Source organism: Alternaria rosae, assembly GCF_020736505.1.
Source record: "Alternaria rosae strain MPI-PUGE-AT-0040 chromosome Unknown BKA58scaffold_5, whole genome shotgun sequence".
NCBI classification, from domain to species: Eukaryota; Fungi; Ascomycota; class Dothideomycetes; order Pleosporales; family Pleosporaceae; genus Alternaria; species Alternaria rosae.
Genome location: NW_025763574.1, coordinates 158,799 through 180,948, shown reverse-complemented (window position 1 = coordinate 180,948; position 22,150 = coordinate 158,799). Strand labels below are relative to the sequence as shown.

At 51.6% G+C, this 22,150-nt stretch overlaps 9 protein-coding genes and 1 non-coding gene across 10 annotated transcripts; 5 read left to right on the top strand and 5 right to left on the bottom strand.

Annotated features, from left to right (window-relative positions):
- Positions 1-767: 767 nt before the first annotated feature.
- On the top strand, positions 768-2,265 carry BKA58DRAFT_315540 (uncharacterized protein; the record flags this gene model as incomplete). The annotated part of the gene is made up of 3 exons (XM_046167531.1): positions 768-1,167; positions 1,226-1,567; positions 1,613-2,265. The coding sequence occupies 3 exons, from the start codon at positions 768-770 to the stop codon at positions 2,263-2,265; spliced, it is 1,395 nt and encodes a 464-aa protein (XP_046024834.1).
- A 2,037-nt stretch (positions 2,266-4,302) lies between these two features.
- BKA58DRAFT_401569 (uncharacterized protein) lies at positions 4,303-5,520 on the bottom strand (the record flags this gene model as incomplete). The annotated part of the gene is made up of 5 exons (XM_046171670.1): positions 4,303-4,629; positions 4,813-4,910; positions 4,973-5,028; positions 5,194-5,305; positions 5,391-5,520. 5 exons carry the CDS (start codon positions 5,518-5,520, stop codon positions 4,303-4,305), a joined length of 723 nt encoding a protein of 240 aa, XP_046024833.1.
- Positions 5,521-7,085: 1,565 nt separating this feature from the next.
- On the bottom strand, positions 7,086-7,187 carry BKA58DRAFT_t42. Its single transcript has one exon. It is a non-coding gene; the product is annotated as a tRNA-Lys (tRNA).
- A 687-nt stretch (positions 7,188-7,874) lies between these two features.
- On the bottom strand, positions 7,875-9,475 carry BKA58DRAFT_384181 (uncharacterized protein). Its single transcript, XM_046170241.1, has one exon. It carries the CDS (start codon positions 9,087-9,089, stop codon positions 8,193-8,195), a length of 897 nt encoding a protein of 298 aa, XP_046024832.1. The 5' UTR covers positions 9,090-9,475; the 3' UTR covers positions 7,875-8,192.
- Positions 9,476-10,646: 1,171 nt separating this feature from the next.
- On the top strand, positions 10,647-11,697 carry BKA58DRAFT_439537 (ser/Thr protein phosphatase family protein; the record flags this gene model as incomplete). Its single annotated transcript, XM_046173695.1, has 2 exons — positions 10,647-11,093; positions 11,146-11,697. 2 exons carry the CDS (start codon positions 10,647-10,649, stop codon positions 11,695-11,697), a joined length of 999 nt encoding a protein of 332 aa, XP_046024831.1.
- Positions 11,698-12,070: 373 nt separating this feature from the next.
- BKA58DRAFT_315590 (short chain dehydrogenase/reductase) lies at positions 12,071-13,104 on the bottom strand (the record flags this gene model as incomplete). Its single annotated transcript, XM_046167533.1, has 4 exons — positions 12,071-12,642; positions 12,698-12,747; positions 12,799-12,842; positions 12,895-13,104. 4 exons carry the CDS (start codon positions 13,102-13,104, stop codon positions 12,071-12,073), a joined length of 876 nt encoding a protein of 291 aa, XP_046024830.1.
- Positions 13,105-13,640: 536 nt separating this feature from the next.
- Positions 13,641-15,227, bottom strand: BKA58DRAFT_338190 (Sialidase). Its single transcript, XM_046168284.1, has 2 exons — positions 14,619-15,227; positions 13,641-14,562 (listed from the first exon to the last, which is right to left on the bottom strand). Exons 1-2 carry the CDS (start codon positions 15,143-15,145, stop codon positions 13,926-13,928), a joined length of 1,164 nt encoding a protein of 387 aa, XP_046024829.1. The 5' UTR covers positions 15,146-15,227; the 3' UTR covers positions 13,641-13,925.
- A 971-nt stretch (positions 15,228-16,198) lies between these two features.
- On the top strand, positions 16,199-17,500 carry BKA58DRAFT_384175 (uncharacterized protein). Its single transcript, XM_046170240.1, has one exon. It carries the CDS (start codon positions 16,493-16,495, stop codon positions 17,330-17,332), a length of 840 nt encoding a protein of 279 aa, XP_046024828.1. The 5' UTR covers positions 16,199-16,492; the 3' UTR covers positions 17,333-17,500.
- A 1-nt stretch (position 17,501) lies between these two features.
- On the top strand, positions 17,502-19,282 carry BKA58DRAFT_338183 (CENP-Q, a CENPA-CAD centromere complex subunit-domain-containing protein). The gene is made up of 3 exons (XM_046168283.1): positions 17,502-17,759; positions 17,808-18,521; positions 18,574-19,282. The coding sequence occupies exons 1-3, from the start codon at positions 17,757-17,759 to the stop codon at positions 18,874-18,876; spliced, it is 1,020 nt and encodes a 339-aa protein (XP_046024827.1). The 5' UTR covers positions 17,502-17,756; the 3' UTR covers positions 18,877-19,282.
- A 21-nt stretch (positions 19,283-19,303) lies between these two features.
- BKA58DRAFT_384173 (uncharacterized protein) lies at positions 19,304-21,994 on the top strand. Its single transcript, XM_046170239.1, has 7 exons — positions 19,304-19,887; positions 19,956-19,978; positions 20,069-20,086; positions 20,146-20,449; positions 20,508-21,268; positions 21,322-21,518; positions 21,566-21,994. Exons 1-7 carry the CDS (start codon positions 19,695-19,697, stop codon positions 21,633-21,635), a joined length of 1,566 nt encoding a protein of 521 aa, XP_046024826.1. The 5' UTR covers positions 19,304-19,694; the 3' UTR covers positions 21,636-21,994.
- Positions 21,995-22,150: the final 156 nt, after the last annotated feature.

Here is a 22,150-nt window from a genome sequence, read left to right as displayed (position 1 = left end):
CATGACGCTCGGACTCTGCTGGCCTGCACACCCATCCATCCCGCACATCACTTGGTCCAAGCGGGCCCACCAACAGCAACCTGGTCGCTTGGCCTCTAGAAGATGATCTTGTGCTTGTGAGGAAGGAGGATTGATGAACCCTGTGAAATCCTCTGGTGCGAAGAGGCGCTCCAACGCAGCAGTCCGTTTGCGTAGTAGCGTGGATATACTTCGCCACTTTTAATCATCCATTTGTTCAACCAAACAGCGTCGTCTAAATTTCTATATTCGGTCCCTACTTCTTTTCGTATGTATGCAGGCTTTTGCTTTTGGCGCCTGTTGTCCTGAAGATTGCAATGCGCCCCCGCTAACGAACGGCCGTGGTAACGACTAGCTGCCTTGAGCTGTCACTGTCGGTGCGCAACTGCTTCACCATCGCTTCTGCTACTTGGTTATTTACCTGGTTCTTGACTATTACTACCTTTTGGCCCCTGCTGTCAGTGCGCCTCCGAAGCATTGATTAGATCGAGAATCCCATGGCACGGTAGATCAGCAAGTGTCCCGTCGACCGCTCCGCAAGCAAGATCTTGTAGTGCCGGCTCCAGCGTTTGAGAAGTCGCCTCGTTTGACATCCCAGGTATGTACACTGTTTAGCTTCCTGTCCATCATGGATCTTTGTGGGGCCTTGTTGAACTTTAAACATTAAATGCTTATACCCTCAGGTCCTTCAATGCACTACGTGTTGCCGCGTCTTGATATTCGGGTCTTGCGACAAGAGTACGCCTCACATGGCTGTGGGTACAGAACGCCGCGCGAAGAAGACGGCAGCTAGATTAGAGCACTCGTTGCTTTTACAGCCCCTTCAGGACGCCATGTCATTCAACCCCCCGAACCATAACACTGGGTTTGGGCGTTCCCATGCCGCCGACACTGCTTCTACACCAAGCCCCACAGATCGACTCGAGTCCGCCCATGATTCTGCGACCGGTCAGGAACCCGCTACCCAACCTCACCAACACTCGAATAAGAAGAGACGCTCCTCAAAGAGCAAAGTACCGGGAGAGCTCCGCAAGTCCTCATCAACTCCACACATGCGCCACTTAGCACTTGGAAACCCTGGTGACCTGTCGCCAACAAGTAACAAACCGAGGAACAAGCTAGGATACCATAGAACCTCAGTTGCTTGTGGTAAGTGAACAAACAGCGCATTCTGATGTTGTTCTCGATCACTGACTGTTGGGAACAGGGCATTGCAGGCGCAGAAAGATACGATGCCTTTTAGCTCCCGACGATCCCGCAGGCCGTTGCTCCAACTGCATTCGGCTGAAAAAGGAATGCAACTTCTACCCAGTTGAGCATAACCCTGATATGCCGCAGCCCCAAACTATCCCGTCGAAGTCGGGCAGTGCAGTTCAACCAGCTACACCTGTCTCTACTTCACCTCGGCACCCCTTGTCCTCTTCGGGCGATGCCATGGGTGAGTTCCGTACACCGTTCTCTGGCCCTGCGTCGAATGGGCAACCTCCAAGCTTTGGCTATCATGGCGACCACGAAAGTGATCCTCACCATGCCTCTGTCACCAGCGGCCGTAGGTTTAATGCTGCCTCGGGCCCGCATTCGCTGACGAATAAAGTCCCAGTACAGCACCCTCCTTATCCTTATCCTCCCCCAATAGAAACCCACTGGCCACCAACGAATAGTTTCCTGCCTTCATCCACCGTAGGCGAAAGCCCCACGTGGCGCAATTCACCTTCAACAGCAAACTCAGCATACGGCAGCGAATCGAACGTCTCAGGTGGTCACACACCAGCAGCGATGAGTACGAGCTCGACGATGTCCTACGGTCACCAGGACTCTCATTGGGGCCAGCAACCATCATTTCAACCACCATCACGCTCGATGTCATACGGCAACATCGAAGGACTTCCGCAACAATACCCAGGACAGGGTCTCGGTATTCAGCACGAAAACTACCGGAGAACTTCTCCGTATCCATATCCGACTACCATAGACACAAATCCTTCCACAATCCACGCGACCACGATAGGCGCATCTACGACTGCGCCATTATCTGCACCCGTTGTTCCGAATCACTCCTATTATCCGGCTCCTTGGTCATCATACGACGCCATGCCCAACCATGGACCGCCAATGCCTACAGCTGGGCGTTCCATGAGTGCGCAGTGGTATGGGGAACCAGGACACCTAGACCGGGTACAGGAGGAGGTTACACCACCAATGGCGTATCATCATCAGGGGCTACCGCAATTCTACTCGGGAGCTTAATTGACCACCAAGCGCATTGTGACTACAACAACACAACTTCTGCGGCCCCAGAAGCTGCACACTTCAATCTTACACACTCTGTATGGCGATACACGGGATGAGTCATGGACTGCTTCGGTGACTTCTCCGATATGAGTGGTCATTATCAAAACTATCATTTCCGGAGTTATGGGCGCGACACGACTGGAATTACGATACATGGTTGGGAGATCATGCTTCTCCAATGGACCAATAAGTGAACTTGGGCGTTACCAGCATTGCAATTTTTGATTTTTAGCTTCACAAAGACTCCGTAACGGGTCATTCTTCCAGGTTCATTCAGGTTTTGCTTGGGCAGCCTTCATGTCCAAATTTCGGCGGTTTCGTTTCACAGTTCCAATCAGCATCTGACAGGCACTATCACATGTACAAACAACGCCGATTGGAGGATCATTTAAAGAGATGCTACATGTAGCTTTCCGAATACTTCGAAAGCATATGCGCCGAATTCGATACCCAGATAGTAACACATCGCTACTTCACTACTTGAGCACCTCGGCACGTTTGTGACACCTGTTTTCTGTCGTTCGCGGTATGGCGTTCCCGCAACTACAGCAAGCATACGTTACCCAGATGGTTTCACGGGGACCGCGGGGTCACCAATGCGAAACCGACTTGTCAAATTCCACCGGGTACTTTGCAGGCCATAACTAGGTTCAGAACATGGCACTCCCTGGCACCAATGAAAGTATTGTTCTGGAAGGTGGCATGGCTATCTTGGCTTTGGCCTGAGGCATACACGCAATGTTCGGCGAAAGCAAGGCGTACACGAGCAAAGCTACGGTTGTATTCCCGAACATCTACACTTACATCATTCTTACGGAAGTACCATGATCAGTAACCTCTGCACAAGTCTATCTCATACACATCCTCTGCCTCAATATCAGCAATGCAAAGGCGACAACTACCTATGTGTCAATCAGACCATGCATGAAGGTCACGGACCGGCTGTTAGCGAATGGCATCGCACTGAAGCCTCATTGTACGCGCGATGATGAGGCCACGCAACTAGCTGTACCGTATCATCTTCGTACCTGCATCTGCGATTTTTAGAAACCGGTTGTATCACCTTGGTCTTTCAGCCTTGATAAATGCCTTGGATAATCTCAGAAGTCAATGTTCATCAGCAAACTTTCCATGACGTTTGACCTTTGTGCAAGCGAAGCTGCTATCCCAGGACCCGGAATAAATTCGCTTTCCAGCCCAAACCTGCGGACATTGCGCAGACGCCCAGGCCTCCTGTCCAGACTTCTTGAGACTGTCGTATGCAACTCGAGTACGTACCCGAGCCTCGGTCATTCAAGGTGGCTGTTGATCCACTTTTTCTCGTCGCTTCTCTACGATACTGGGAAAAGCTCGGACTGTGAATAATCCTCCTTCAATTCCGGACCATGAGACAATGGCTGCGGAAGGAACGGAAATTGCTTTTGCCTTTGGCTCCCAGTTTTGCTGGACCAGGACTTGACTTTTTCCCCGCTACCACACAGCCGGGTAGGAGGCCCGTCGACGTTTGCTCCGGAATGAACCTTGATCTTTTCCGACCGTGTTCTTGCTGATCCCGCTTGGCTGAATCATGGGCCTCCAAAGCCTCGGTTGTCACTCCTCTCGGCGCTCTTACCACAAATGTGGAGGTGTGCCTGTATGGACTAAATCAGACAAGGAGGATGTGGGCTCAGCGCATAGACACGATGTGAGGAGGTGCATTTTTTTGCTTATTCCCAGCAGCGGCTACTGCATGGGCTCAAGGGTCTCTGTGGAGAGGCGTGCGTAAAAATCGCTAGTTCGCAGTCCCACGTTAGTCGAATTCAGCGTAGTTACGTACACGAGCTGGTGGTCACCACGTTTACAAGTTTCAGCGACACTGTCGGACCACTCAGCAACCGCAAACTTCATGCGCGCAGACACTCAAAGTTACACACATGTACGCGCAAGCCATTGCAGCCCTATGCGCGAACGACATACTGGCTGCACAATGTTACATCATTTGGTGACACAAGTTCAGGGTTTCTCGAAGGATTCAGAGGCATGTCTAGGCATCCAATCGCGCATTTCTCCCATGCAGGATACTGGGGCACCAGAGGTTTGTCCTGTCACAGTTAGGCGTGCTGGCGGGATGTCTTCCGGCAGTAGTACTGTATCCACACTGATCCTCAGCATCATCGGTCTGCACACCAGCTTGTTTTCATCACAGTCCACCACGATTACCAGCTTCTTAGCGTCGTAAAAGCCGGCCGTTACCGTATGACAGTTATCGGCATCTAACCCCTGCAACGGAAGATTGCAACGAGTGTCGCAATCGCGTTCGTGCGCGTCTGCAGGGCAAAGCTGAAGGAACATGCACGCAAGGTTGGGAACGCAACCTTCCCCATCGCTCGACTGACGTATATCCAACCGCAAGAGTCACTGGCCTGTTACTCATGGAAAATTCACGTGTGTAAAGCCGCGGAGCTGAACCCTGTCAGATCCGTCTATCCGTGCTTCCTGTCAGTCATTGAGCGCGCACCGTACCTCCCGTTCCGCTGGGTTTTGACGCGGTTTCGACGATCCGGCCTCCTTTGCGAACATCAAGCATAAACGCCTGCAACCACCCCGGCGGCCATGTACGCCTAAAGGATCTTCGAGACATACAACGAGTCGGAAAGCATGCAGCCACTCCATTCTCACACACCACCCAATAACCTCGCGCTCGCGTCTCTGACCCAACTATCACGACTGTCAAACAATCTAAACTGCATACCAACAAAGCAGCGTGACTTGCACGCAATGCGCCCATGCTGCGCCGCGCCGCGAGGCCACGGCTCCAGCATTAGCCGTCCATCTTCCCAAAGTCCACTTTAACATCCTTCCATCCGATCCGGGCAGGATTTCCGAGCTACGCCCCAAACGTACCTGTAGATGAACAGCACACACGACATTGCATTAGGCAAGCAGTCAAAAGATTCTGATCTCTGGGTCCGCTGCAAATGCATCATGCGCGGTCGGACCTCTCTCGCGATTTTTGCTGGCGAATGTGTCATCACGCACATGTCGCGCGTGCTGCACTCCAGACTCTTGGCTTCACGCATGGCGCTATCGCGCAAACTTACATCCGCGCGCTATGGCATCGACGCTTTGGTTGCATGTCCGGACTGGCGGTTTGTGGAGTACCTGCATGCCTGTCCACATAGCTATAGGCGGGCAGGGCGATGTTGTGCATGCGCCTTCCCAGTGTAACATGGCTGAACCATAGGGTAGGTAAGATGGACAGTATGCGAGTCATTTCGGCGGATGGAAGCCATCCCGGTGTCAGTGGATACTGTGCCTCGCTCGAGATACTGATCGAGAGTGAAGCTGTCTCTTGCATCGCATCATGCACCGCTACTACGAGATAGGAAGACCACGATGGCCTTCCTCTAGCTTATCCCTCAGAAGGCGGATATCCGCGCAACTCCTCCGTATCCCCCCTGACTACCTAAGTGTCTTCCAACCCAACCCCGATAAAGACCTTCCCTTACGCCTACAATTCCAAAAAAAAAACTGCAGAAAAAGACGGTCCGAATAGCAAGCGAAACTTGTCGATGTCAAATAGTGCTTGATGTGGGTTGCAGACTAGATGCTCTTCCACCGGCTGCTCTGCTACAGTAACCGGTGCGGCGTGCCTAGGTTTGAGCTAGCCGCTGGCTGCCTACTGTACGCCTGCTGATCACTACAGATGCGTAAAGGCTTGTTTGGATGTTGAAACAGAGTCTGGAGCTAGGAGAATGCCGGTAGCTTATATGCGTGTTCGCTAAGGTATCTTGGTGTGATTGAGAGCACTCATGCGCATGGGGAGATGTGCCCTATCAAGACGATGAAGATGGTCACTGATGGTGCTAGGGACTATAGGCGCAGTGTCTCGCGCAGATCCAGCGTAGCTCGAGAGAGATCTATTCCGCTGAAGTGAGACTGAGATCGTTGAACCTTGGCGGAAGCGGAGAACAGATGCAGTCGAGAGCCTATCGAGTACGTGAAAATGAGACAGGCAAGGGGCCTACATTGGCGTGCACGGCTTATAGAGAAGCGTGTTCTGTGTGGTCCATACCTTAATCTTATGATACCATGCAAAGGTAGTTGCAAATTCGTACCTCCACAAGCGCACCGTTTGTGCAAATGCCATGGGCTTACTCCTTGACATGTAAGACAGAGGAAGAGGGGAAAAAATATAGGAGGTACACCAAAGCCATATAGTATTGAGGCCTTACCCGTGTCTTCCCTTTCCTTTGACTTTACCAACTACTATTGCACGTTACGGCCTTCCAGGCTTTTTTGTCTCGTAGCAACGAGACCAAAAGAGATATTCCTCTCGCCCTTCATACGTGATTACTCACTGCAGTATGTTTCCGCTGTCCTTGCTTGAGGACGGTAGGCCGGCTTATTTAATTTAAACGCTATTAAGTACAAAGACAAGTTATCAATAATCGCAAGCTTCACAGGCTTCTCGACGTCTTGCTTAAATCTGTATAAAGTTATAAAGAAGCCAAGAAAACAGTGTCCCTTGATAAAGTGAAGATAAGCTCTTACCAGATTCGTACAAAACGGAAAAAGCACTCACCATGTAGAAGCAAATTAATACAAAGACTACATATAGCTAGCATAGTGCTGCGTCTCTCTGGCATGTCTCTGCCACCGTCGCGTGGGTGTTTTGTTTTTAGTCGTGTATCGTTTTCCAAATAGTTGAAAAAAAAAAACATCCTTCTCCACCACCACCACCACCACATCATCCACTCCCTCCCAGGACATGTACCAGACGCCAGCAAAAGGAAAGCCCGACGTGGGGGTCGAACCCACAACCTTGAGATAACCAATCGAGTCTTTAGGACGTGAAAGCTAAGAGTCTCACGCTCTACCGATTGAGCTAGCCGGGCGATTTGATGAAATCTGATGATTTGATGGAGATTTTGGAAATTATAAAATTTATAAAAGCATACTTCGATATCAAAAGCATGTTGAAGGGACACGAAAGATTCTTTATCGGTTTTGATGTGTTGGTGGGACATCTTGGGCTAAAAGGTGGGGTAGAAGAAAAATTCTGTAGTTAGCCGAACCACGCCGCATCGAAGCAGGGGATTGCATTCCAACACCGAACCAGCACCAACAATGCTACGAGATGGCTCTCTTTGAAGCCTAGGTGAAGCTTTTGATGCTCTCGTTGACTGGTAAAGAGACAGACTTATACTTCGCTTTGGCGTGTATACATGCTTTTAGGTCTCCGCGTTTGCAATAGGTATCTAGTACGTTTGTTACGCCAGTGGGGGAGGATAGAATTTAAACTGCTTGATGCATATGTGCTATCCAATCTGAAGTAGACTATAGCCACCAAGTCCATGTATGCTTCTACCTATCTTATGCTTTGCATGGTACTTGCAGAATGCGACCCAAATTCTGTCGTCTTGCAGTGACCGAAACAAAGAATTTTGATCTTTGAAGCTAGACATTACTTGGTTCCTACGTATCGCGAAGTTTAGGGGAATGGAACTGGGTCTAGCAGTTCCAAAAAGACAGCGGTCTTCAAAGCGATATAGTGGACATAAAGCTCCGATATCTACTACTATGACCACTACACGTTTGTGATGCAGGGTAAGTGTATGTATTGCCGCTAAGCTATCTATTATTACATTATTGTTTGAAAGCTATTCGTTTATTAAACTGTCTTTGGCTAACAGATCGCCTTCATACCCAGAGTGGCTTCATCCCATCGTAATGTACAATCTATGCGAAAGATCAACATCGAACGGTGTACTCACAAGGTGCGGTCCTTTCACTCATAAAATAAACTCAAACGCCGTCCTCAAGACCCCTCTCTTGCGTCGCCGCATTCCGTGACCTCCTCGATAGTCATGATGCTGCCAGAAAATTATGCGGAACAAGCCTCAAAAGTTCATTCCCTCCCAATCCCCCTGCGTCGGCCCTCCAACTTGCCCCCTCCGTAACCTATCATTCTCCTCAATCAGCGCATCCCTCTCCTTCTCAATACTCTGAATATACTCAATCGCGCTCGCCAAAATCATCGCTTTACTCGGCTTCGGCTGTCCAACCGCACCAAGCTCATCGCTCTGCCTCAATATCGGCACTGCCTGTCTCAGCCTTTCCAGCTCCGAATTAAGGCCCTCACGGTACTTGCGCTCAACCTGATTATGCGGTAACCGTTTTGAGCGCTGATACTTTAGAGTCGGAGAAGACATGACTTGGCTGTCGGTGGTACTGCGGTCCATCTTCGGGCGACCCCGCTTCCTCGTGGGGCGTTTGGGGGTGGATGATTCGGAGGCAGAGGTTGGCGAGGATGGGGATTCGTGCTTTAGCATGTGTGGGGAGAGAGATGGCGATATGAGCGGTTGCGGCGCGTCTCCACCGTGCGACGAGGGTTGCGACGTTGTGCTCGTGGGGGAGAAACAGTCTGGTTCGTTCGGTTGTGGTGGCCTGGTGTCTAGTGTGAAGTCGAATGGATATGGCTCGAATGGACTGGGGTGTATGGTGTTGAATGTTTGCGTCATCGTTTGGTTGTTATCCCTGGTCGATATGCTGCTTGTGAAGAATGTCGCATTACAACCTTCTTGTGTCTTTGATGTCGTGTCGGATACACCCTGAATGGATGTGAGGTTTTGATCGAAGAATGTATCGGAGTCAAAGAAGGTGTTCAGCGACTCGTTTGGGGCTGGCCCGCCAAGGTAAGGATTGTCGAAGTAATTGGTGTACGGCATGGCGTTCTGTGGTGGAGAGTGTTCGGTATGTTCGGTCTTGGTTCCCTGCGCATCACTCGGGAAGTTCATCAAGACTGTGTCGACTCGTGTATCGGTGGATGTGTTCGTTGCTGTTTGGTGGTTGATGTATCGACGTCGCCTGGGATGACGAAAGGCTTAGTATTATAAGAATACGAGGACGTAATTGTATCGACGATTCGAGAACTGCACACCCAACAGAGTAGGTAAGAGGTCCTCGTGACTCGCTGGGAATCCACCACTAAGGTTGATCAGGTTCCGGTGTAGTGGCTCAGTACAGTCAAGATGCTTCCAGTAGCTGTACGGTAAACCCAAAATCGCAAGTTAATTGTGGATCCGTCCTACCCTCAACCATTATTGGCACGGCTAAGTAAGCCTTCCGCTTCCGCGAGTTTCACTGCAACATCTGTTACTCATTCAAGGGATTGAATTTTTACAATGACTGTGAACGTCGAACGATAAGCACCTCATCGGCGCAGTCCGGTAGGAGCAGCATCTCGCGTAGTCCCGGGATGAGCTCCACTACGCCGAAAGTCGGTTTGCGCGTATGCTCCGAACCCGAGTTTCCGATATGACTCTGAGCGCGCATTGCAACGACTGTGATGTTCGTTCATGTGCGTGCAACCTAAATTACCCTGTTGATCCCGGCAAGGCCGCGAATTGCAGTCTCAGAATGTACTCAACAAAGCCATGCAGGCAGGATCTGATTTGCTTTCGCTTGTACGCGGTTAACTCGGGACGGATCGTATAAACCATCTGTGATGCCGGATGGCTTCCCTCACAATTTGATTACCGGCTTGCTTCATTAGCAGGTATTATGCGGTATCTCGATCGACGGGTCAGTGCCAGCAAAGGCTCTCTAAAGCCTCATTCTTGCCAATGGTGGATTCCCGGATGCATACGGATGAAACGCGCCGCTTCTAGATACAACAAGTGAGTTCGCTTACTCCTTGGTATTGCATCCCTTGTGCTTTGCCCGATGATGGTTGAGGTTTCCTCCGAGCACCTGTCATGGTACCACATCTAGGCATCGGCGTGCGCCAACAGGCGTCTCCGCTGTTGTGGTAATCCAAGGGAATAGTCCGGACTTAACGAGAGAGGCTGAGAAAATGGAAAAGTTCTCTCGCTGCACAATGCAGATGTGGCTATGTTGAGGTTGGCGCAAGGCAGCTCGTGAGAGTGGCGTGATACTGGCCCGGCGAGACCCGAAGTAGCAAGTCTAACCGGCAAGGATACCCATAGCTCGTGGCCATCGCGTTTTTCTATGACCTTGGCGAGTACATCATAAAGAATCGTAGTCTTGCATGAGACTCCTCCATAGACGCCGTAGACGTGTTCAGACTGAATGCGAGCAGCGGCACTATTTCGTAGCCGAAGTTGTAGGTACTATGGGAAGCAACGAGTTTGATAGCAGTGTTGCGAGTTTGTCCCCGATGTAGAAATACGGCGATAGTGAGTCTTTCCTTTGTCCGTGAAGGTAATGCTACTGCCTACAAACGTAGTAGGTTTTTTTGTTGTAGGCACTCGCGATTTATTAAGGTCACAGCTTCTCAACCCCGCTACCCCTCATCGCGCGCCAGCTGAAGCTTGAAGCTCCCAGTCTCCGTCATGTCAACGACATCAACATCAATAACGCCTGATCGCATCAAGACACGCTTTCTCATCATCTCAGATACCCATTCTAAATCTCCTTCCGATAATATCGCAGATGATGAAGCTGCTTTCCGCCCGCCATTGCCCAAGGCAGATGTGCTTCTTCACTGCGGCGACCTGACCATGATCGGTCATCTAGACGAATATGAAAAGACCCTGGAAATGCTGGAGAGTATCGACGCGGGGTTGAAGCTCGTCATAGCCGGAAATCACGACATCACCCTTGATGAACAGTATTACGCCAGGAAAGGCGAATACATGCACAGAGGAGACAGATACGACAAAGATCTCCCCGCCAAAGCTCGAGAGATGTGGACGGGTGAGCGGGCTAGGAAAGCTGGCGTGACGTATCTGGAGGAGGGAACGCATGCATTCCAGCTACAAAATGGCGCGAATTTACGGGTACGCGCATTCTGAGACAGTCGACGCGTCCATTCAAAGCTAACAACCCCAGATCTACGCGTCCCCCTACCAGCCAGAATTCTGCGACTACGCCTTCCCCTACTTCCGCAACGAAGATCGCTACAATCCTCCCCACCAATGCACGCCGAATGCCAAACCCATCGCCGAGAACCCCGTCCCAGACTTCCCCAACATCGATATCATGATGACCCACGGACCGCCTATGGGTGTCATGGATGCGACGACATCAGGACAGCACGTCGGCTGCGAGCACCTACTCCGCGCTGCTCGACGCTGTAAACCCAGGTTGCATTGCTTTGGGCATATACATGAGGGGTGGGGCGCGCAGAAAGTGCGGTGGAAAAATGCCGGTGGGCTGGATGTCAAGATTGAAGAGCATATCGAAGATTTCGATACTGTGCCAGTTGATCACTATGCGGCTAGGGAGAGGAGGGCGGCTGCCGTTGATATCGGCGAGGGTAGTGATACTGCGGTTGAGTTTGGGCGGGAGACTTTGATGGTTAATGCGAGTATTATGAGCGTGACGTATAACCCGCGGAACGCGCCTTGGCTTGTGGACCTAGACCTGGAAATGGCAAGTTGATATGGAATGGCTGTACGGAGTAGACAGGAAAGAGCTTCAGGGGTATGCATACATCACAAAGAATGAGTGGGCATCGATGAGATGAACCAACTACTGTCATGCACGATATCGCCATTGTGGTTGCCAGACAGCAATTGATCTATAGCAGCCAGCTCAAACGTCGTACTGCGATGACCTCTGCGCCGCCTCTCTCGGCTTTGACACTATCTCTCACCGGTCTCACACAGGCCGAGAAGTTTTGAGTCGCGGCTAGCGAAGCCATATGCATGCATTTCTCATGCAGTATCGACATATCAACTATCGTACACCGTAAAGCTCATCCTCGAGCAAGGTAGAAGTATCGTAAAAAAATAAGGTAACAAAAGGAGCACGCTTAGTTACCGACCTGAATCGCATATCCACCATCAACAGTGACAGTCTGACCATTGAGGTACTGGCAACCAACAGCAAACAAAATCGCCGCGGCCATATCTTGATCCTTACCAGGCCTCTGTGCAGGAAGACCCTCCTTATGCTCCTTCGGCATCTCACTCTTCTGGTTATCATCCCTGCTCTCCTGTGTCGTCATCTCGGACGGGAAAACACCAGGCGCGATCGAGTTAACCCTAACCTTGATCCCGTTCTTCGCAATCTCAGACGCAAGCATCTTGTTGAGATGTATCGCGGCGCCTTTGCTGGAGTTGTACGCAAAGTGGCCTTGTGAGATTTTGATGTGGCCGGAGATGGAGCTGATGTTGATGATGGTGCCGGAGTAGCCGGGATGCGTCTCGGTGGACTTTTGGAGGAGAGGGAGGAAGGCAGTGGACATGAGGAAAGGGCCGACGACGTTAGTTTGGTAGACGTCGAGCCATTCTTGCTCGGTTGTGCCGTCGAAAAGCTTGGAGACGAGGTCTTCGGCTGTGCCTTTTACTTCGGTTTTGCCTGGGGCGATACCCGCGTTGTTGACTGGGAGAGTTAGTTGAGTGTTCTTGAGATGAAGAAGGGATTGGGGAATGCTTACCGAGGACGCAGAGGCACTTCTCCTTTGACTCGATCTCCTTCTTGATCTTGCTGTGAGATAGTTAGCATTTCCTTCTCTGTCAGATGCCAATCGCAACTTACGATACACCGTCCTTGGTGCTGCAGTCTCCGACAATGGGAATAATCTAGGGACTCTTAGTCTACATTTCTCATATATTCATCGTAGCGAAGACTTACCTGTCCTGCAATGTTCTGGCCATGCACCTCAACAACCTTCTCGAGCTTCTCCTCTGTCCGTCCAACAATGTAAACCTTAGCACCATTGACAGCAAGCGTCTGTGTGATCATGAGACCAATTCCAGAGCCACCACCGGTGACTAGAACGACTTTGTCCTTGACATCAAAGACCTGGCCCATCTGGAGTTCGGCGTTGTTGGTAGGAGCCATGTTTGCGTAGTTGCGCTGATGATTCTGTGGTTGGAATTGATTCGTAATTTGTTTCGTGCGTTCAATTGATCGCATGCGATTTGGAAGTGCAGAGAATGAAGAGGGGAAATTTCGTGTTGCAGAAGTCGTGATATAGCGGGTAAATGGTCTGACGTCACGGTATGAGCACCGCGTTGCAAAGCGCGTCAATGTGACGTGTGGGATTTTGAGCGACATGGCGAAAACGAAATTTCAGAAATAAAAGACCAGAAATCAAGTGGAACAAATGAGATAAATTGAGAGTCAGACTGAGGGGTATGTACGCAAATTCGCGATTCAAACGCGTTGAAGAGGGTAGATGATGATGCAGGTCATGATTGCATCACTGTGGTGCGGGAGATCGACCTGATCGACTTGCACGCGGTGTCACGTTTTTTTCATCCTCTCGACATAGTGGAAGTCTTTATCAAAACATCATGTTTATAGGTCATGATCCCATGAATTGTAAAGCATCGTAAAATGACCACAGGGTTATCATTGAATCTTAAATCGGTCCCGTTATGTAATACCACTAAGGATATTATTACTCAGTAGTCTTATTCATTCTATATGAGCAACATAGCTCTCAGCATGTGCCCGAGCTGCTCGAGAGATGAGGCATTAGACTAGGGAGGTACCGAGGCTGAAACACTGGAAGCTTTTGATAAGAAGGGTCGATGTTGGGGACTCAATCACGAAGAAAAAGTCTTCTTAATGGGCCAACAGTTGATTCCCTCTCGTGCATACCATACTTCCCATCTAGCATACCACATCTCAACGGTACCTTTCCCCATCTCCCATATTTACTCCACACTCGGCGCCTTAAGCACCTCATCCAGCCTAACCACCGTCGCCGAAAACGGCGTATGCAGCCCCTCCGCCCTGCCATCATACGTCTCGCCCCCATAAACCAACAAGTGATTCGGCCTCTTCTTGAAAATCTGAATTGCCCGCGAATACACTGCACCAGCAGGCGTCGCATGCTCTTCCCACTTGTCCAGCGCGCCGCCCGCGGAATTCGTATACACCTGGCGTCTATCCGCGTCACTCACTATAATCGTGCCGTTGGGACCACCCAGTGGGGACCAAACCACATACGGACTGGCATTTGGCACCGTGCTGTTGTTTACAACGATGGGGCGGCCGACCGAATTGCGGAAGTTTGTGGGCTCGTCGGCCATGACGTAGTAGACGGGGTAGTTTTGGCCATAGGACGAGGAGTTGCCAATGGGGAGTTCGTGCACGAGGATCCATTGGTCGAGCGGCGGGATGTAGGCTACGACTGTCATGCCGGGGCGCGCGAGGTATTCGTCATAGACGACGTCGTTTACGACTGGCCCCCAGGTTTTCAAGTCGGAAGAGGTTTGGTGGGCGAGCTTTTGGCCGTGAAGGGGGTCGCGTTGGTCCGAGTAGTAGGCTATTAGTTCGCCTTTGTATTGGCTGTACACATCATTAGTATGTGTATATGTGAAGTGATGGGAAGGGGAGGGACTTACAGGAAATATGGTTCCCAGATCGGTGTGGCGCCATTCGTAGTATTTGGGCGCCCGCCCTCAGCGACATGGCTTACGAATTCCCAGGTTCGCGCTCCATCCGTGCTGGCGTAGAGGTCGATTCTCGTTCCGTTGTTGCTCCAGCTATTTCCTCCACCCAGAATGGTTCCGGCGGCGTAGCCACCCATTGGCTCCGTCAACTCTGTCAACGCAGGTTGAGCGCTGAAACCCCACCCGTTGACCGTGTCGTGCAGATCAGATACATGTTCCCAAGAGGCGCCACCATCTTTCGACTCGAAGATAGGGAAGTAGTTTGGGTTGTGGCCGGAGAGGGAGGCGGTGGCGATGATGGTTCCGTCTTGGAGTTCCGTGTAGCGGGGGTAGGTGATTGATTCGCTGCCGGTGGTTTGGTAGATGGTGTTGTTTGTGAAGAAGCCCCAGGGTTGTGGGGCGGAGGTGTTGCAGGAAAGTGGGTGGGCTATAGCTGTGCTTGCTAGGGCAGCTGTAGCTGATAGGATCTTGAACAACATCTTGAAACACCGCCCAATTACAGTATTGGAAGGGTGTGTTTGGCTGATGCTGGGGTTGCAACCGATCGATCGTAGCCTCAGCTTAAGTATCTAGATTTCATTGTCGACGCCACAGGCTCATACCATCCTTCGGCTACACATGCGCGTCATCACCTTCGACAAAGCTTACCCTCAAGAAGCTATGCTAGTTCAATGTCTAGTATGAACAGTGAGGGATATACCCGGCGGGCCGTCGATCATTTTGTCGGTTCCCCATGGGGCCTCTTTTGCCGGTGGAAGAAGCTCGTACGTCCTCACCTTGCTTGCCAGCTGCTGCTTCTGCATGAGTCTTTTTCGTGAGGGGTATACAGTGGTTGTCAAGGTTTGGCCGTCTCGACGGGTAAGTCGGGTGTGGAGATGCTGTACGTACTCCGGCTATGTTCGTCGGTAGATGACTGTGCCTAAACTTGTGAAGCGAGCTCAACAATGGTGTACATGACTGTTGAGGATTTCGAAAGTCTTCCTTCGTCGTGGGTGACTGGGACATTGTGGAAACCTCTGTGGAGTTGCAGGTGGTATAACTGTAGCCTTTTCTTCGGGTGTGACAGCCACCAATCGGGCGGAACTGAGCATGTGATAGCCTCGCCCAGGTTTACTGACACGGCGTACTCTACTCAAAGGGAAGGTTGTATCGAGTTCTGGAGGCTAAAGAGAAAGTTTACTTATGATCGGTGCTGCAAGCGTAAACAGCCGCGGGTCTTAAGTCTTTCTTCCACGAACCTCACGAAAGACCGGAAAGTGGAGATATTGCTGCATGAATAGTAACACATGTAGGAGCCCGAATCTGGCAACGATCTTCTTGTGAGGCTTGCAGTAGTCCGACAGTCGGTTAGTATATCCGAGCTACATAATGGCGTAACTCGGCGCTTTGCAGCGTGTTAAGTAAGTATGTACCCCATGGGGAACGCTTATCACCTTGCATGATGCAGCACTGCTCCACAAAAGGATATCACCTGTTAAGTTTCCGAACAAGTGCCGTGGATTTCTCCTTCTTGGCGAGTTTCCTCCGCTTGGCATCATTTACTTGAAATACCAGGAGACGGTGAAAATGCGACTTGGACAATATCCATTGGGCGTGAAGGCAGAGGTATGGGGAATGACTCTCTCCGGATTGTATAGAAGTCTTGGTTTTCTCGTACGGCAGTTGGAATGGGCAATAACTCCGTAATATACCAAGAGATCGACTGATGGAGTCGCGAGTATGGGACTTGTAGTGAGGTTGAATGTAGAATGCGAAAACATACTTAAACGTCCGCTGTGAGACCTAAGAAAGGACATCGCAGCCTTCAAGCCTAGGGATCCATTACCATGTTCCATCCAACCTCTTTCTTCGCGCTTGGCGCCCTTTTGTTCCTCGCACTGCTTGATCAGGCTACCGCTGTCACAGCGGGCTGTGGAAAGGCGCCAAGGCTGACCAACGGCGTCCAAAGGGTCACGGTGAACGGCAAGCAACGTCAGTGGACGCTCCGAATTCCGAACAAATATGACAACTCCCACCCATACAAGTTCATCTTCGGTCTCCATTGGCTCAATGGCGACATGACATCCGTGTCGGGCGGTAGCGCGCCATACTACGGCCTTGCCGCTCTGGCAAACGAGACTGCCATCTTCGTCGCACCCGATGGTATCAACAAGGGGTGGGGAAACACGAATGGCGAAGACATCACCTTCCTCGACACAGTCCGCAAGGCAGTTGAGGATGACCTATGCGTGGACGAGACGCAGCGTTTCTCTCTCGGTTTCTCCTACGGTGGCGCAATGAGCTTCAGCCTGGCCTGCAGTCGTGCAAACGAGTACCGGGCCATCGCCGTCCTCTCTGGTGCAACTCTTTCAGGCTGCAATGGCGGAAACACGCCCATTGCGTACTACGGTCAGCACGGCGTCAAGGATAGCGTCCTACCCATCGCTATGGGAAGGGAGATCAGAGACCGCTTTGTGAGGCTGAACGGATGCCAACAGAAAAACGCACCAGAGCCTGCCAAGAACAGCAGACAGCGTATCAAGACGGTGTACGATGGGTGCAAGTACCCGACGCAATATACTGCTTTCGACGGAGACCATGTTGCGCTTCCTGGAGATGCTGGTAACGATGTCGGACCGCAGAGCTTCACGCCCAAGGAGGTTTGGAGCTTCTTCTCCCAATTCTAAGCCGTGGTCGGCTGTTGTGGTAGATCGATGGTGCGAGACTTGGAGGAGTCTGATGGTGATAAGTAGCGACTGGAGCCTTCAAGCTCGAGGAAGTTTAGTCAATGCAGTGACATGTATATATTCTATTGTCAGTATGAGAATACAATAAGATGAGATGTTTGTCATTTGAAGATGTGCAAGTGGAAGCAACTGAACGTTGAGACAGAACGCTGACACGTCTGCACGCTATATTCTTACGTCCGAGGTATTAGGCCGAGAGTGCATCGTCGCAGACTCGGGAGGCGGTTGAGTTGTGGACAGGTGCGGAGGGAAGTGTGAGGGGCCAAACGGACCGCACGTGAAGAGGCGCCGCGCTACTGGGCTCCTTCCCCACCAACGCGGATGTCAACACTAACCAGTCGCGTCCTTTCTCCACCACACCGTCATGGTAAGTCTCAACGATCGGGTGTTGTGTGCGCATACTAATCATACTCAGGCGCCTACGCGCTCCAAGGATGCGAAGGCGGCGAAAAAGCGAGGCCGGCCTCCGGGCAGTCGCAATTCTGGCGCCGTCGTGAAGGCCAAGTCGAAGCCTGTATCAAAGCCGTCAGCAACAAAGAAGGGCAGGCCTCGGAAGGGACAAGCCCAGGAAGAAGTCGAGGATGAGCTCTCAATAACTGAACCTGCGCCAGCCCAATCCTCGAGACCCCGCAAGCGTAAATCCGACGAAATCGCTGAACCCGAAGCCAAGTCGCGCAAGCAGTACGTGCAACTGGAGAGCAAGACGAAGAGGATACCGCAGGAGCAAATAGACACGTGGCCACAAGTGCCGCCTCAGGTCTTGGAGCAGATCACGGCGGTGATACGCAATGCGAAGAAGGATATTGCCGAGACGCAGCGAGACGAGCGCAGGATTATGGCCGCGCACAACACACTCAATCCCCTGGTACGCAAGCTAGCGCGCCAACTAGCAGAGTCGCGGATACCCCCACAAGCCAAAGACATCCATTTCAACATCGACAAGCTCACGGAGCGCAACGCCCAAGTGTCGCGAGAGGTCACGACAGCCCGGCACTCCAAGCAGCTGCTCAGCGAGCAGGTCAAGATTGCCCAGCACTTGCTGAAGAAGGACGAGGATAATCTAGACGGCCTGAAGAAGAACGTTAAGAATTGGAGAGCCGAGTGGAAGCACCAAAAGAAGCATGGACGTGTGCGTGTCGGTCTATTCCAGTCGAGCTGAATCTGTTGCTAACCTGCTGTAGATCCACCCTTTACTCAAAGACGAAGGCAATACGACGGCCCATAGCGACGGTCCTGACGACATCCGTCTGAAGCGATCAGAACCAGTAGCTCTCTCACTCCTCGATGCGCCCGATGATGACCTTGCGTCCGTGCTCGCCCAGTTGCGACGCAGCCTGGAGAGTATGCAGGGCAACCATACACAGGTCGAGGGTCTCGATACGACGATCAACGACGCGCAAGCAGTACTGGACGCCGTCTTGTTCAGGCACGCTAGCGCAGCGCAATATGCTGCCGTACAAAATATCGATATGCAGGTCCCATGATGACCATTGTTCTTTCTATAGCCATGCATGGCTCGGCGCATGGATCGGGCTCGGGGCAGGTGTGGTGAATACGGTACTGGGTTCGATATCAGGGCAGGTGTATGGCGTTGGAGGGCATCGGCGTAATTTCAATACTCTAAAGGAAGCTTTGTGTGAGGCATGGGCTAGGTTAGCAAGGCCCGTACCAGGCTGTCCAGCGTGGCGGCTGGCTGGAGTTGGCAGCGAAACCATCCATGTCTGTCAATTTACTCCCAGTTTTAGAACTGCGATTCCGACGGTATGGTCTTCGGAATGCGCGCGTTCGCGGCCGTCTCCATCATGTAGTGTAGCAATGCAAGGGCGTGATTGGCTCCACCAGGGCTTCGGCAGAGCGGAGCCACTTCTGCAGCTGCAGCCCTTCTATGCGAAACTTGTGCAAACTACAACATGTCAAGCGTCGCTATTCGAATGCCCCGTCGAGATCACCCGCATTGCAGCGGGAAGCTGTCAAAATCTCCACTAGGAGGTTGGTCGGTGCACTTCTCCGCGATTGGGCGTGGGATTCTCCGGGTTCTTCCTTCCAAGGTTCGGTTCGGCAAAGCACGCGACCGCGAACATTCACCTGTTCATTCGTGCTTCTGAGACCACCTCTCCGCCACTCGTCTACCGCAACTACGGGCTCTGCTGTGCCACCAAAGAACGTGTTCCTGGCACATCTCGACCTTCTGCGCGCTTTTCGATGCTCGAGTGCGTGACGAGACCCCTGTCGTGACACACATGAACCTGCGCGTCTCCAAGAAAAGCACCCGGCTCTGACACCGACCCACTACCCACACTTGATGTCGGAAGCTGCACGACGATCAAATGGAGCTTCGCCAGTCAAAATGACCGAACCACCAGAAGCCGACAAGGACAAAGTCGCTGCAGAAAACAACGCGCCCAAGACCCATTCACCCTCCAAGAGCAAGCCCGATGCGACCAATCCGGAGGCGTCCGCAAAACAGCCAAAAAAGCGTAGAAAAGTAAATCATGGTAAGCCATCGATGCTGTGTACCCACAAATGCATCTGCAACCCTGCTAATCTATATGCTTCTTTTCAGCATGCATCTACTGCAGACGTTCGGTGAGCCACAGCCAATTCCCCAGCATTCGATGCATGCAATGTATTTCCATGTAAGACAATTGGTACTGCTTGCTGACATACACCAATCAGCACATGACCTGTGACCTCGTAAGTGCACTGAGTATGACCTCGTCTGTTCGCAAGCTGATTGAGCTCGCCCAATGTAGGAGCGACCATGCACACGCTGTGTCAAGCGGAATATTGGACACCTATGTCACGATGAGCCGCGTGAGGGTGTTAAAAAGTCCAAGTCCGAGCCAGAGAATGGCGATGGACAGATTCAGCCCACTCAGGTCGAACCAACTCCCTCCGATGCCGCATCGACAGCCGCTCCTCCAGTTCCGGATGCAGCGCTAAACCTGGCGCCTCACCCAGTACCTCCTAGTAGGGATGCCAGCACTACGTCAGGTACCCAGCCTGACCCCGTATCCGCGCCACAATTACCTGCCCTGACAGCTGGTAGTCAGCCTTGTAAGTTACACTTCTTCTCAGCTCCCCGTCGTCGTCGTCGTCACTGACGTGCCGGAAGTCTTGGGCTACGATGGTTTGCTCTCCTCATCTCAGAACAACCTTCAGGACATGCAGTTCCACCCCTCATATATGTTCAATACCTCCGAAGTCAGTAATGAGTATAACCTCCTCAACGACTTCCTCAACAACAGCCTCATGGATGACGGTGCGTTCTACGGAGGCAATGACTTCCACAGCCTCTTCTCCGATGCCTCACTCATGAATCAGATGGGCTCGTTGAACAACAACTCTGCCTTTACCTCGAACGCGTCAAGACCGCATCAACTACTCCCACCACCCGCGCAAAGTGTTGCTGGTAATGCTGCATCACGACAAGCAGGCGGAGTCCCTACCGATAAGGCTAGAGAGAGGTACCTTGTCACGGCCGCCGACCCTGCTGGATCAGACAGCCCTGAAGAGCGCATGAACAAGCTGCTCAAGGCCAAGGTCGATGCAGGACTGCTGAAGCCCTTCAATTACGTCAAGGGTTATGCACGGCTAAACCAGTACATGGAGCAGAACTTGCAGCAGGCATCTCGCATTCGAGTACTGCGCCAACTGGATCGCTTCCGACCTAAGTTCCGAGAGCGGATGCAGAGCCTGACCGATGTGGACCTGGTACGCATCGAGATGTGGTTTGACAAGAGCTTGATGGAGTATGACCGCGTCTTCGCAAGCATGGCTATACCTGCATGTTGCTGGAGAAGAACAGGCGAGATATATCGTGGCAACAAAGAGATGGCGCGGCTCATCCACGTACCGATGTCAAAGTTGCGAGATGTAAGCGCCAGACCACGAACACTTGCAATATGACACCAGCTAACAGGATTTAGGGTAATATCGCTCTGCACGAGATCATCGCCGAGCCATCACTCGTTTCGTACTGGGAGAAATTCGGCGCCATCGCATTCGACCATACTCAAAAAGCCATCCTGACGAGCTGCTCCTTGAAGAACCCCGACCCGCACTCTAAGGATCCTGAGATACGTTGCTGCTTTTCTTTCACCGTCAAGCGCGATGCTTGGAACATGTGAGTGGTAGTGGACATGACTTTCGAGCTCAGACTAACTCTTACAGACCAGCGTTGATCGTGGGCAACTTCCTTCCTATCACCGAGGCTACATCAGGGCCGCTACCGGCGTCTTGAGGCCGTCGAAGGCGCACCACGAATCACAACAATGACTTCATCAATCGTCTACGAGTTCAAGAATTCAAAGAAAAGCGAGCGCATTATCTTCAACGGCACCGATTTGAGCGTTTCCGAGCTCAAAAAGGAGAGGGCCTTGCGGAAACCTCGTTCCGAACAAGTGTTTTTGTAAAATTTTGCTGTACAATGGGTTGGGAATAGGGTAATACCTGACTTGGATGTCTTGATGCATCGGCCAGAAAGAGTGCGCACATCTCTCGGGAGGGTAATTGCAAGTGTGGCGATATCCACAGGTTTACTTCAACATGTGCATCCTTTTGCCTGCCTTCATATTTTCATTCATTTGTTCTTCCGCCTTGCATTCAGTGTTACTCGCGTCCACGGGTGTGCTCCTTCCTGATCTTCTGCACGTGCGTGTGGAGCCACCTTCCAGAGTGGCAGTCGCGATTTGACGTTTCACACCCCCAACAATCGCGTCTCTACTAACGTCCTTCCTATTGCCATCGGACATGCAT